The sequence below is a fragment of the Podarcis melisellensis genome (genome assembly GCF_964234715.1).
Source record: "Podarcis melisellensis genome assembly, chromosome: 16".
In the NCBI taxonomy this organism is placed as follows: Eukaryota; Metazoa; Chordata; class Lepidosauria; order Squamata; family Lacertidae; genus Podarcis; species Podarcis melisellensis.
Genome location: NC_138533.1, coordinates 2,686,809 through 2,700,833, shown reverse-complemented (window position 1 = coordinate 2,700,833; position 14,025 = coordinate 2,686,809). Strand labels below are relative to the sequence as shown.

Here is a 14,025-nt window from a genome sequence, read left to right as displayed (position 1 = left end):
CTCACTCTTTCTGTCTCGTTTTTGTTTTCCTTAATTAACCAACGCTGATATCCCGTTCAATTTCCGTGCCCTTGGTGTGGGAAGAGAACTTTGGAAGGTTGGTTTTAACCTTTCCGCCGCCATCAAACCATTTTGCTGCAAGTTTCTCTTCTCATTTTGCCCCCTCCACCCCGCACTCCTGCTCCTTGGCCATTTTCAAGGGAGGACTTGCGGTCGCTCGGAGAAAATAAATAAATCTATTTATACAACCGCACAGCGAAACGAAAGAGGCTTCAGATAGGACTGGGAGGCTGCCAAGGCCCTGAGGGCTGGGGAGGCTTAAGATAAACTCACGGGTCAAAACACTAACTGCCAGTGCCTGCCCAACGCCCAGGAGGCTCACGTGCCTTTCCCAGCTGCACATTCAGGCAGAAATCCAACTGGTGAAGTTCTCTCCCCCAACTGCACTTGAAGAATTCCTGCCTGTGTTAAAGGCACAGCGCTTGTGCCAGCTCTGCTGATCGTGTTTACTTCTTCACCTTATTTATTTGTCGACTTTCTTACCCTTCGTCATCTCTCAACCTCAGCTGCCTCACGAGGTTGTTGTGTGAGTGCAGAATGGGCAAGGAAGTGGGAGAGAGAGCCAGGTATGTCACACCTTGAGCTCCTTGGAAGAAAGGTGGGATATAAATGAAATGCCTTATTTTTCGCTCTGTAAGACGCACCTGACCATAAGACGCACCTAGTTTTTAGAGGAGGAAAACAAGAAAAAAAATATTCTGAATGAAACAGTGGATGTATGACTTTTGTAGTTCATGCTGTGCCCACAGACATGTGATTTGACGGTGAGTTTGGGGTAGCCCAATGCAAAAATCCCGAGAATCCATGTGGATCCGTGATTTGTAACCATGTTTTTGCGCCATTGCGGCCCCACGCAACAGCGGATGCGTGATTTTTTCGGTGCAGGCTGTAGCCATGGACATGCTATGTGATCTGATGGTGAATTTGGGGTGACCCAATGCAAAAATCCTGAGGATCCATGGGCTTTTACCTCTCTCCTCCCAGGCAGCCTCCTTTATCTCTAGCGTCTCTTATCTCTCTCCCCAATCGCTTGCCGATCAGCGGCTTTGTTTCAACACCCCCTTCCCTCTTTCAAAAAAAAGAGAGCATGATCTGCTTTTTGCCCCTGGGCAATTCGGCTCCCGGGACCACGCATTCGCTCCATAAGACGCACAGACACTTCCCCTTACTTTTTAGGAAGAAAAAAGTGTGTCTTATGGAGCAAAAAATACGGTAAATATTACTAAATAAAGAATAATCTCCCCTGTCTGCAATCAATTGGTGGTTAAGAAGCCCTGGAAATCTGGGGTCTAGGATTTTTCTCTCTCTCTCTAGGTTCTCTTTTGTGGATTCTCCCATATAGAGAGGGTATATTATTGAAACTGCATTTACTGCCTGAGGTATAAACAGCGCATACCCGGAAGGAAGGAAGGAAGGAAGGAAGGAAGGAAGGAAGGAAGGAAGGAAGGGAGAGAGAGAAAAAGATGGAAGGAAGGAAGAAAGGAGAAGGAGAAGGGGGGGAGAGAGAGAGATGGATGGAAGGAAGGAAGGAAGGAAGGAAGGAAGGAAGGAAGGAAGGAGAAGGGGGGAGAGAGAGAGAAAGATGGAAGGAAGGAAGAAAGGAGGAGAAGGGGGGGAGAGAGAGATGGAAGGAAGAAAGGAAGGAGAAGGGGAGAGAGAGAGAGAAAGATGGAAGGAAGAAAGAAAGGAGAAGGAGAAGGGGGGAGAGAGAGAGAGATGGAAGGAAGGAAGGAAGGGGTAGGAGAAGGGGAGAGAGAGAGAGAGAGAGAGAGAGAGAGAGAGAGAGAGAGAGAGAGAGAGAGAGAGAGAGAGAGCGCCTGCTTCCCGAGGAATCTGGCGGGGATCCTGGCATGCGTCTCTGTGTGTCTCTGTCCCCATGGCAACGCCAGCCGCCTGCCTGCCTGCCTGCCTGCCTGCCTGAGCATGGCGCTCCGTGACATGGTGGACTTGGACTCCGGCCTGCAAGGCCAGGACTGGGGGGCCCTCAACCCAGAGCAGCAGATCAAGCTCTCCCACTTCAAGGTGGGTCAAGGGGAGGAAAGGGGGGGTGTACGGGGAGGGGGTCCCTTAGAAAAGACCCACAAAGCTCGGCACTGTGGCTCCGCTTTCCCAAGGCATGCTGGGAGTCTGGTTCACACTCCCTGCAAAGGGGCTTCTCTCGTGGTTCGGGGGGGCAAAGCGGGTTTGGAGAGGATGCCATGAGGCAGCTGGGCAAGAAATAAAGCGGATGAAAGGTGCGAAGATGGGGAGCACGGGGAAATAGGCAGTTTAGTTTTGGGGTGTGCAAAAGTCACAGCCCCCTGGAGAAGTTGCTTAGCATAATCACATTGGGGTTATGATTATGATTACTATTATTAAACCTCTTTCTTTCAGAACAGAGTTTTAAATAACTGCCTGCTTCGCGTTGGCTTCTTTTTGTTGTCCTCCCTCTCTCTCTCTGTCTGTCTAATCTCTCTCTCTAATATCTATCATCTATCTATCTATCATCTATCTATCTATCTATCTATCTATCTATCTATCTATCTATCTATCTATCTATCATCTCTCTATCTCTCTGTCTAATCTCTCTCTCTCTCTAATCTAATCTCTCTCTTCTATCATCTATCTATCTATATCTATCTATCATCATCATCTATCTAGCTTTTCTTTGTCTCTCTCTAATCTATCTAATCTCTCTCATCTATCTATCTATCTATCTATCTATCTATCTATCTATCTATCTATCTATCATCTATCTATCTATCATCTATCATCATCTCTATCTCTGTCTAATCTCTCTCTCTCTAATCTATCTAATCTCTCTCTCTTCTATATCTATCTATATCTATCTATCTATCTATCTATCATCTATCTATCTATCTATCTATCATCTATCTATCTATCTATCTATCTATCTATCTATCTATCATCTATCTAATCTGTCTGTCTATCATCTATCTATCTATCTATCATCTATCTATCTGTCTATCATCTTTTGTCTTTTTTTATGTGATGGCGCAATTTGGAGCAGGATTGACTTTATTTTTCCAGTGCAAAAGCTTCCAGTATTTGTCCATTTTGGGCGAGCCTCTGGGGCTGGCGTTAGCGATGGCTGCAAACTTGGATGGGTTTTAAAGAGGACTAGGCCTGCTCACAGAGGATATAGCTTTCGGGGGGGAGGGGCTGGCTGCAAGTGCTCATCAGCACTCTACACATGCTCAGAGGTACTTATTTTGCACTCAAAACACTTGCCTGCAATTAATGGTGATCTTTGCAGGTTGGGCTGTGCTGCTACATGGCTGCTGCTGAGATACGACAAGCAGCTGTTACCTGTACTTTCCGGAAAGAATCGAATACATTTTTATTTTATTTCCAAACTGGATAAAAAGATCTCTTTTTTATCTTTTCTTTGCTTACCATCTTCAAAACTCTCTCTCTCTCTCTCTCTCTTTTTAACGATACGACGGCAAATGGCCTTGAGACATGAATGTAAAAGCAGATTCGTAAATTAATAAATCATCGCCATCCTTTTAAGTAGACGCCCTCCCCGGTTTGCAACTACATCGGGATTGTTTTGAGATATTTTAATTGCTTTCTCGTTTGTGCAGTTGCTGCCCTGGGCTCCTCTGGGAGGAAGGGTGGGATATAAATTTAATAAAATAAAACAAAACAACCACAACCACCATAAAAGCTAACCGAGGCCGTATTTTAACTGTGACACGTCCCGGAGAGGGTAGCCTGGAGTTACGTCTCGATTCAGCCAACACGGGGGAAAAGAGGAGCGCCGTGGCACCATCAAGACAAAACAGATTTATTGTGGCAGACGGTTTCATGGACTGGAGCCCAGCACATCAGGCGCATCCAGTCCGCGAACGTTTATGCCACAATAAATCTGCTAGTCTTTAAAGGTGCCACATGGATCTTTGTTGTACATTTTAATGGGCCTCTCTGCAAGCTAAAGGTGTCTATATTATTATCGGAGTGGGTGGGGAGGATCCCTGTGGTCTTGATTTTCTGGGTAGTCTATCCCCTACCCATATTCTTCCCTTTAAGGAATGTATTACTAAAATGGCTCGTGCGGACTACAAGCCCCATCGTCCCTGACCATTGGCTCTGCTGGCTGGGGGCTGATGGGCATCGGAGTCGGAGAACATTGCTGAACTATAATTCACACCCCCTTGGCCACTGGCTGTGCTCAGGGCTGACGGGGCTGTAGTAAGTTACCTCCCACTGATTCTTCAAGACCAACTTCGCTGGGGTGGTCATGTTGTGCGGAAGCCTGATGATTGTCTTCCAAAGCAACTCCTCTATTTTGTACTTAAAAATGGAAAGCGTAATGCTAGTGGTCAACAAAAGAGGTCCAAAGACTCTCTCAAGGCAAATCTAAAAAAAATGTAGTATAAACACCGACAACTGGAAAACACTGGCCTGCGAGAAATGGGTTGTGAACAGTCTCCTTCAACAGTTACCAGGTTTTTTGCCATAGCCTGCAATAAGATTTGGAACTGGGGAAAAACCTCGCCTCCAAGTCAGGACAAATGTGCTTAGATGCTCAGATTTTAGCTTCTTCTCGACTCTTTCCTCCACCCAGATAAACACCAGGATCGCTAATGAGAAATACCTTCGTGCGCACAAAGAAGTGGAAATGCTGCTGTCGGGATTTCTCAGGTAAGTTTTTCGACTTCTATGATTGGCAGGTGTGTGTGTGTCCATGTGTGTGTGGCTCAGCCTTGGAAGAATCAGCTGGCGACCCACATTTCACTGAAAAAGTTCTTTTAATTTACAAGGTGCCCAGGGTATTTCTTGCGAGGCTGCAGTTCACCCTCACGGAAAAAAAGTTTGGCAATTTCCCCCCACCCACCGCACTTTCCTAGCTGCCTTGCTAATTGCTTTATCGATTCCCAATGAAGGAACCGTTGTAATTACGAAGAGGTCTTCTTAATTGTTATAAATATTTCCTCGGCCCTGTGACGGTTGTACGTTCTTGTTCCTTGTTTTTAATATAAAACTCCATCACACACACACCCCCCCAAAGGTGAATGCAGATGTAAATTAAACGTTTCTCCCCGCTTGCTAATTGGCTTATCGATTCCCAATAAGGAAAGAGTGATTTACCAATTTGTCTTGCGTACCTTTGACAAGGACTTACAAAATCAACAGAGAGGAGAAAGGGGGGGGGGGAGACACAATCAACTGCTTAAAAAACTCCCTTTTAAAAGTCTTTTTTTTCCCTGTCCACCTCTCTCCCCCTCCTCCCTGCTCCATGTTTCCAGGGAAGTTCTGCTGCAAAGACCAAATAATATTCGGGAGTTTGCTGCTGGTAAGAGTTCCATTTCCTAGCCTTACATATTGAGAGATTTTACTTTTTCACATACCAGTTGTTGGAAGGAACTGGAGGGGAGTATTTTCTTGCGCTCAAATCACACAGGTTTCCCGCAGGCATCTGGTTGCACTCAGGATGTTCAAACGGAAGGGCCGATGGCCTGATCCTGCAAATGCTTCCTATGCTATTAAGAGAAGGTAGCACAGCAGCGTCTGGCGATGGGGTACCTGCAGCTCTCTGGAGGCTGTTGGGACTCCCAGCATCCCCTCACCCTTGGGTGTCCTCCCCCCATCCCTGGCCTCATGCGTGCAACACCCGTGCAAAAGATTGTGGAGTCCGTCCCTGGCCATTACCTCCACAGCTGGCAGGACCAGCTTATGTGAGATGGCACTGGGCGTCACGGAACGCCCACAGACATTTCAACTGTGCAGGGGAGAGAACAGTCACGGTCCGGTTCCCGGGCGGTCAAAGTCCCGGATAGGGATCTTGGAACCGGGGGCAAAATGGCGGGGTGGGAGCAGGAACAGGGGTCCAGAAGCCAGGAAGCCAAGAGTCCAAGGGTCAGAGAGCTGGGAGTCACGAAGTCAAGGGGTCACAAAGTCAGGTGTCCGAGGGTCAGGAAGCAAGGGGTCATGAAGTCAGGGGTCCGAGGGTCAGGAAGCAAGGAGTCATGAAGTCAGGGGTCCGAGGGTCAGGAAGCAAGGAGTCACGAAGTCAGGGGTCCGAGGATCAAGTAGCAAGGAGTCGCGAGTCAAGGGTCCGAAGATCAAGGAGTCAAGGAACCAAACGCAGCAAGGCAGGGAATGTGTTGCTGTGGCCAAGAGCGGAAGGGAAATGCTGACCTTATATCCCTTCCCAGCACTTGCCACCAGGTGCTGTGAGTTACCAATTGGCCTCACCTGTGCAACCGTGCCTTGCCTCTTCAGAACAAAGTTAGGAAGGCCCCAGTCCTGCAGAGTCCTATTGGTCACAGAGCCTGGCTCCTGCACACACACCTGACAAGAACCAAGCACACCTGAATGAACTGCACACCAGTTTCTGCGCGGAGACAATGTGCGCTTGAGCTTCTGCCATGTACCAAGGAGGTTCCCACCTTCCCGATTCCCATCCCTTGTAAATCAGCGTCCCCGTTTTTCCCTTTCGAGAGCGTCCGGTCAAAATTTAGCCAAGAGTGACCAGTACTGTTCTCCTACAGGGAACCCAACCCATGTCCTTCTGAAGGCTGCTGGATCCCAGTTCCCACCAGCCCCAACCACAGGAATGATGGGAACTGTAGTCCCAAGAACAGGTCGGGGGCCACGGCTTCCCCTGGAGTCCCTTTCCCTCATGACGACACAAGACCCACCTGAAAAATCAAGTTTTTTGAAAGAGGAAGGGGGCTCTCAGCGCAAGGGGCGCCCAACTAAGAACCCAGCCCCGTCAGAAATCAAATATCAGGAGGGAGACACGGCTTGCAGAAGGAATATAAACCGAAGTCATTCCAACAAGGGCTAATGGGCTGGTCCCCTGGGTTTCCGTGAGGCGTGGTCCGAGTCCAGTCCAAGGTCGAGGCTGCAGTATTGAGGCCGTCTGTCAAAGCTGAAGCTGGGTCCAAGGCAGGGAGCCGGGTGAGGTCAGGAGATCTGGTAGGACAGGGTGCAGGCAGGAACTGGCTACCAACAACATTGCTCCCGCAACTTGGGATTGGGACTGGCTGGCTTTTATCTGCCCTGAGGCATAGGGCGGCCCCGATCCTCAGGTGACTCGCCTCTCCTGGCCTGGAGGAGAGCACTCCTCCTGCGGGAACTTAGTTCCCTCCGCCTCTCTGCCCTGAGCCTCTGCAGCTCAGGAGAGGCTGGAGGGTTAACGGACCCAGAGGCAACCTCAGCTTCCTCTGACGGGGCTGAGAGTGGAGCACCTGCAGGCAATGGGTCCTCCATCACTTCAGGGGCCAGAGCAGACTCAGCTGGTGCCTGCATCTGAGGATCCAGCACAGGTGAGGACCCTTCAGGCTCAGGCCCCAGGCTCAGCTGGTTCTGGAGGCAGGGAATCCTGTGCAGGTTGGGATTCCTCAGGTTCAGCCTCTGAGTCCGAATCCCAAGCCATCACAACTGATGCTCTGGCACTGGGAGGGGCGCTCAGGAATGGCCAGAGCATGTAATACTTGCTGTCGGGTCTGTGACAAAGAGAACAGATGGGGCCATTCAATCATGGCCGGGGTGGGTGGGAAGAGAACAGGAAGCCGAGGCCTTGCTGTCCCTTTCTACTCTGCGCCCTAGAGCTTTTATGGAGAATGAATGGATGAGGCAGGCACCAGGTGTGACTGGGGGCTCAATGCGGCCCCCAAACCACTCTCCCTGGCCCTCGGGGAGCTCTCGCCAGGCCACGTCCCTCACCAGCCCTGCCCCACAGATTCCTTGTCTGTTTTTCTCTGGCTGTGACATGCGCTCTAGGGCCACGTATGGGGAACGTCAGGAGCCAGATGTGGCCCTCCAGACCTCTCCGTCTGGCCCCCGAGAGTCTCCCCAGGCAACGCTTCCCTTCCACAGCCACACACGACCAGAGGGCTTTTGCTCGGCTGGGATATGCCCTTGAATTCTTGAGGACGCCTTGAAGGTCCTCGGTGCACCTTGGAGATGCAATAAATCTGTTAGCGGCACCCAGCTTCCCTCTCTTTGGCTCACCTTCTCGTCTTCCTTCGCTCTCTCCTCCCAGACTACTTCACCAACCCAGAACTCCCCAAGAAGATCCAGCAGCAGATGATGGAGAAACTCAACGAGGCTGTCTAAGCGATGCCTCGCACTTGGGGCCCTCTTGGAGGAAAATGCAAACTCTTCGCCTTTGGACTTCCCATCGCAAATGAACAGACCTTCCCCTGGAAATGGGTTGTTTGCGACTAGCTTTTGCTCAAGAGGAAAACCTCTGAAACCAACGTCCACCAATTTCAGTGGGTCTCCTCAGAGCAGGAGTGCAGAGCAGACAACCCAACTCTTTTACTCTCTTTTACAGAGAATAAAGCTGGACTTCCAAAACAAGGGTGATGTTGACTTCATTTGCCATAACAATTATTTGCTTGGGGATTAGAGAGTATCCACGAACCAGGGGTCAGCAAACTTTTTCAGCAGGGGGCCGGTCCACTGTTCCTCAGACCTTGTGGGGGGCTGGACTATATTTTGAAGAGGGGGGGGAATAAACGAATTCCTATGCCCCACAAATAACCCAGAGATGCATTTTAAATAAAAGCACACATTCTATTCATGTAAAAACACGCTGATTCCCGGACCGTCCACGGGCCGGATTTAGAAGGCGATTGGGCCGGATCCGGCCCCCGGGCCTTAGTTTGCCTACCCATGGGTTAGAAGGTAGACCTTTGTAAAAGGAAGTATGCCATTCTAAGTAGCCTTCCTTGGGAGTAAGGCCACATTTACTTTAAACAGCAATACCACTGTCAGGGCTACCCCCCAAAAAATTCTGGGAGCTGCTTTTTGCACCCTAGTCAGAGACCCCAGTTCACCTCACAGAGCTACAACTCCCAGAACTACTCCGGGGATTGTACAACGAAGCTGCATGCCGGTTCCCTGCTCAGTCCACTTTTGCCCAGCTTGGATCCGGAGTTAAAAAAAACCCCTCTAGTTTCCTCTTTGGTTCATCTAGCTGGTCCCTGGATACCCAATGAACCCTCTGCTATTTGTGACGCATATTCTTTGAGGGATGTGCTTTGATAGTAGGCTCAAGCGACAGCAGGGCCTGGGCAGGGAGGGCAGAGTCTTTAGGATACCTGCAGGATACCTGTGCCGCAAGGACGTTAGTTACGAAAACAAGGTAGTGTTGGGAAATGGGTGGCGAGAGGCAGAATTCGCTTAGCGGTTCGAGGAGTCGAGGGCAGGATGAGGGCAGACAAGACAAGGGAACGCCCTCGTAAATCACCCAGAGGTGTGATTCGGCTGCCACCTGGTGGTGCCAAACAGGAAGGGGGGGGAATTTACGTTGTCAGGGCTGTAAAATGAATAAAAATAGAAGCCAAACTGTAGGAAGGTAGACACCAACAAAAAAGGGGAGGTGAATCTCTGCTTCATTAGTGCAGATTGCCCTTCCCCTCTGCTCACAGCTCCCCAAGACTCCTAAGAAAATAATAATAATAATAATAATAATAATAATAATAATAATAATAATAATAATAATAATAATAATTTTATTACTTATACCCCATTTGGCTGGGTTGCCCCAGCTACTCTTGTGTCTAGGCCCTGAGCTCTCACTAGGGTCCCAGATGGCATTTGTTTCATTATTTACCGTATTTTTTGCTCTATAAGACTCACTTTTTCCCTCCTAAAAAGGGGAAATGTGTGTGCGTCTTATGGAGCAAGTGCAGGCTGCGCAACTATCTCAGAAGCCAGAACAGCAAGAGGGATTGCTGCTTTCACTGCGCAGCGATCCCTCTTGCTGTTCTGGCTTCTGGGATTCAGAATATTTTTTTCTTCTTGTTTCCCTCCTCCAAAAACTAGGTGCGTCTTGTGGTCTGGTGCATCTTATAGAGCGAAAAATACAGTATCTCCTGCTTTCCTATTGGAACAAAGCTGCTCAGAATTTAAGAAAGGGGAGAGGGCAATGGTGACCAAGAACTGGTGGCCACCCCTCTGGTTCCACTGGCCAACCTCTGGAGGAGCCGGTGTAGCAGTGTAGCAATGCCAGGCAAGGACTCTGAGTGACGAGGGTTCAAATCTACACTTGGCCATGAAGTTCACTGGGTGCAAGCCTTTGGCCCTATCTGAAGGAGTCTCCACCATCGTTCATTCCGGACACTGAGGTCCAGCTCCGAGGGCCTACTGGCGGTTCCCTCACTGTGAGAAGCCAAGTTACAGGGAACCAGGCAGAGGGCCTTCTCGGTGGTGGCACCCGCCCTGTGGAACGCCCTGCCACCAGATGTCAAAGAGAAGAAGAACTACCAGACTTTTAAAAGACATGTTTGATGCATTAAAAAGGTAAAGGTGAAGGGACCCTTGAACATTAGGTCCAGTCGTGGACGACTCTTGGGTTGTGGCGCTCATCTTGCTTTACTGGCCGAGGGAGCCGGCGTACAGCTTCCGGGTCATGTGGCCAGCATGACTAAGCCACTTCTGGCAAACCAGAGCAGCGCACGGAAACGCCGTTTACCTTCCCACCGGAGCGGTACCTATTTATCTACTTGCACTTCATGATTTTGAACTGCTAGGTTGGCAGGAGCTGGGACAAAGCAACGGGAGTTCACCCCGTCGCGGGGATTCGAACCGCCGACCTTTGGATCAGCAAGTCCTAAGCTCTATGGTTTAACCCACAACACTTTTAATGTTTTGTTGAAGGCCGCCCAGAGTGGCTGGGGAAGCCCAGCCAGATGGGTGGGGTATCAATAATAAATAATTATTATTATTTTCCCTGCCTCTCAGCCTGACCTACCTTGCAGGTGGTTGGGGACACTACAGAGAAGGGGGAGAGCCCTGCATATGCCGCCTTGAGCTCCTTGGAGAAAAAAAAGATATGGAAGAAATTCAATAAATCAATGCTAAACGGCTGGGGAGTATCTACAAGGGATGGGGAGAGGCAGTAGGCCACACAATGGCAGGAGAACACTGCAGGGGTAGCTAGCATGGCTTCTTCCAGATATTGTTGCCAATGGCCAGGGATGCTGCTAGCCACAATGGCTGTGCCTTTTCTCTACAGTCGGAGGAAGCAATGCTTCTGAAAATTGGTACTTTTCCGAGCACAATTCAAAGTGTTGGTGCTGACCTTTAGAGCCCTAAACGGCCTCGGTCCAGTAGACCTGAAGGAGCGTCTCCACCCCCATCGTTCTGCCCGGACACTGAGGTCCAGCTCTGAGGGCCTTCTGGCGGTTCCCTCACTGCGAGAAGCAAAGCTACAGGGAACCAGGCAGAGGGCCTTCTCGGTAGTGGCACCCGCCCTGTGGAACGCCCTCCCACCAGACGTCAAAGAGAAAAACAACTACCTGACATTTAGAAAACATCTGAAGGCAGCCCTGTTCAGGGACGTTTTTAATGTGTGACATTTTGATGTATTTTTAATCTTTGTTGGAAGCTGCCCAAAGTGGCTGGGGAAGCCCAGCCAGATGGGCAGGGTATAAATTATTATTATTATTATTATTGCTGGAAACCACAGGAGGGGAGACAGTGCTCTCAGGCTCGGGTCCCATTTGCATGCTTCCCTTTGGGGTGACACGGTTGGCTACTGTGAAAACAGGAGGCTGGACCAGATGGGCCATTGGCCCATCCATGAAGGCTCCTCCTGTGTTCCTGTGCTGATGGGAGTCTGGCAAGATCTGGAGGACCAAGCGTTAAGGAGTCCCTGAGCTAGCTGAGGGTGGGTGTCTATAGACTGTGGAACCGACTCTCTCAGAAGGCAGCGGACTCTCCTTCGCTGGACGTTTTTCAGCAGAGGCTGGATGGCCGTCTGTCAGGAATTCTTGGGCTGCGAGGGGGTTGGACTGTATGACCCCTGGGGTCCCTGCTTGCTGGGCTCAGGGGTAACCCGGGTAACGTGGTCCAGGTCCGGTCCTAAATCCAAGTATGCCACGAGGAGTCAGTCTGCCAGGACACGAGGCAGAAAGCCAGGCAAGGTCAGGCACCGGATCTCAGGCAGGTTCTGGCAAACAGCAATGTTGCTCCCACAACCTGGGGCAGGGTCCGACCACCTTTTATCTCTGTCAGGATAATGGCCAGTCCTGATCCCCCGGCAACTCACCTCCCTGTCTCGCCCAAAGGCGAGCACTCCTCCTGCGAGTACTCAGGTCTCTCCTTCTCTCAGACCTGAGTCTCTGCAGCTCGGGAGACATCAGTGGGTTACTAGACCCAGAGGCCGCCTCAGCCTCCCCTGACCCAACCAGTAGTGGAGCAGCTGTAAGTGATGGCCCAGCTGGAGGCAGCGAGGTCATCCCCACATCTGGAGCCAGGGCAGGCTCAGGCCCCTGACTCAGCCCAGCTGGTGCTTGTTGCAGGGGGACCTGTGCAGACTGGGACTCTTCAGAATCAGGCCCCAGACTCGGTTCAGATGCCGCCTGAGGCAAAGGATCCGGTGCGGACTGAGACTCCTCTGGCTCCGAGTCCCAGGTCATCACACCTCCCAACTCTACCATTCTATGACCTTCCAGGTACTGTTGGGATTCCCAACTCCCACCAAGAGCGACGGAACTGGGGGTCCAACCACATCTGGATGGCACCACGCTGACCGACTGCGCTTCGCAGCAAAACCAGTTTGTGTGTGTGTCTTTACTCGCTAGCAGATGGACAGATATTTGCATCCCAGCTGGGAGATCAACTTCCCACATCCGTCCCATTAAAGGACGAGACAGGGGTCAGTGCGCCACACCCTCTCCCTCCACCAGGCCCCCCCCCCGTCCTCTGAGCCGCCTTCCCCTCCCTAGCTTGGAAGAATCATCCTCTGACATTATCTCGGGAGTCACCTTGACGAGGTGGGACGTCAGCCACGCCATAACTGATGGGCCTTCTGCGGCAAAGGGCTGAGCGCCTCTGTGAATATTCATGGCCGTGTTCCGTCTCCCACCGGCAGAGAGAGCCCCTCCGCCGGCCCACGTAAGGGGCTTAATGACACTTTTGGCAGCTTCCCCTGCTTTGCTTTTAAGAGGGAGGAGGGGAGGACGAAATAAAAAGCTTTCCCGGCTATCTTCCCCGCGGGGAGGACGCAGCAGCACGCCCACACTTTCTTCCTGCCCGGGCCGCTCCAAGTGCTTCGCGGCTAAAGTGAGTGAAAGCTCGTGCTTCCCCTCTTGGGAGGGAGGGTGGTTTTTTTAAAAAAAGGAGGAGGCAGAGGGCCCCATCCATCATCTGAAGGGTTGGCTCCGAAGGCACACCGCCCCAGGCGTGAATTATTCCAGGGCGCGCTTCAAATGCCATTGTTCATGCCGAAGGTGCGCAATGCTGTAATTAATGGCTGTGGAGGAGAGACGCAGACCCGAACAGGCGAAAGTTCACAGGCTGGGCTGCCAGGTGTCGTCCAGGATGGAGCCATCGGTTCCGTCTCCTTTTGCATGACCCGGGGAAGGGGTTGCCAAGGCGGCAAAGTCTCCTTGTGGCGGGACACACCGCAGAGGGAGATGCGTCGCTGCTGCAAGTCCTTCCAAGAGTTCTGTTCTCGAAAGGTTCAAAACTTCAGCTGGGTCACAGCTCAACCCACGCAGACTGCCAGCAGCAATCCAGTGTCTCAGACAAGGATCCCAGTCCTATCGGGAGGTATCATGACACAATGACCCTAGCACCTTCTGTATGCACTGAGCCACGGTGATTCCTTTAAAAATAAAGCAAGATCCCAATTCTCACAACTCTGGAAACATGATTCTGATGATGCATGGGTTTCTCCGACCCACAAGCGCCTCTCTTCTAAAAGGTAAAGGGACCCCTGACCATTAGGTCCAGTCGTGGACGACTCGAGTTGCAGCGCTCATCTCGCTTTATTGGCCGAGGGAGCCGGCGTACAGCTTCCGGGTCATGTGGCCAGCATGACTAAGCCGCTTCTGGCAAACCAGAGCAGTGCATGGAAACGCCGTTTACCTTCCCGCTGGAGCAGTACCTATTTATCTACTTGCACTCTGACGTGCTTTCAAACTGCTAGGTTGACAGGAGCAGGGACCGAACAACAGGAGCTCACCCCATCACAGGGATTCGAACTGCTGACCATCT

The 14,025-nt window shown here is 51.0% G+C and overlaps 1 protein-coding gene across 1 annotated transcript; it reads left to right on the top strand.

Annotated features, from left to right (window-relative positions):
• Positions 1 to 1,929: 1,929 nt before the first annotated feature.
• RIIAD1 (regulatory subunit of type II PKA R-subunit domain containing 1) lies at positions 1,930 to 8,217 on the top strand. Its single transcript, XM_081892706.1, has 4 exons — positions 1,930 to 2,082; positions 4,631 to 4,707; positions 5,313 to 5,359; positions 8,057 to 8,217. The coding sequence occupies exons 1-4, from the start codon at positions 1,984 to 1,986 to the stop codon at positions 8,128 to 8,130; spliced, it is 297 nt and encodes a 98-aa protein (XP_081748832.1). The 5' UTR covers positions 1,930 to 1,983; the 3' UTR covers positions 8,131 to 8,217.
• Positions 8,218 to 14,025: the final 5,808 nt, after the last annotated feature.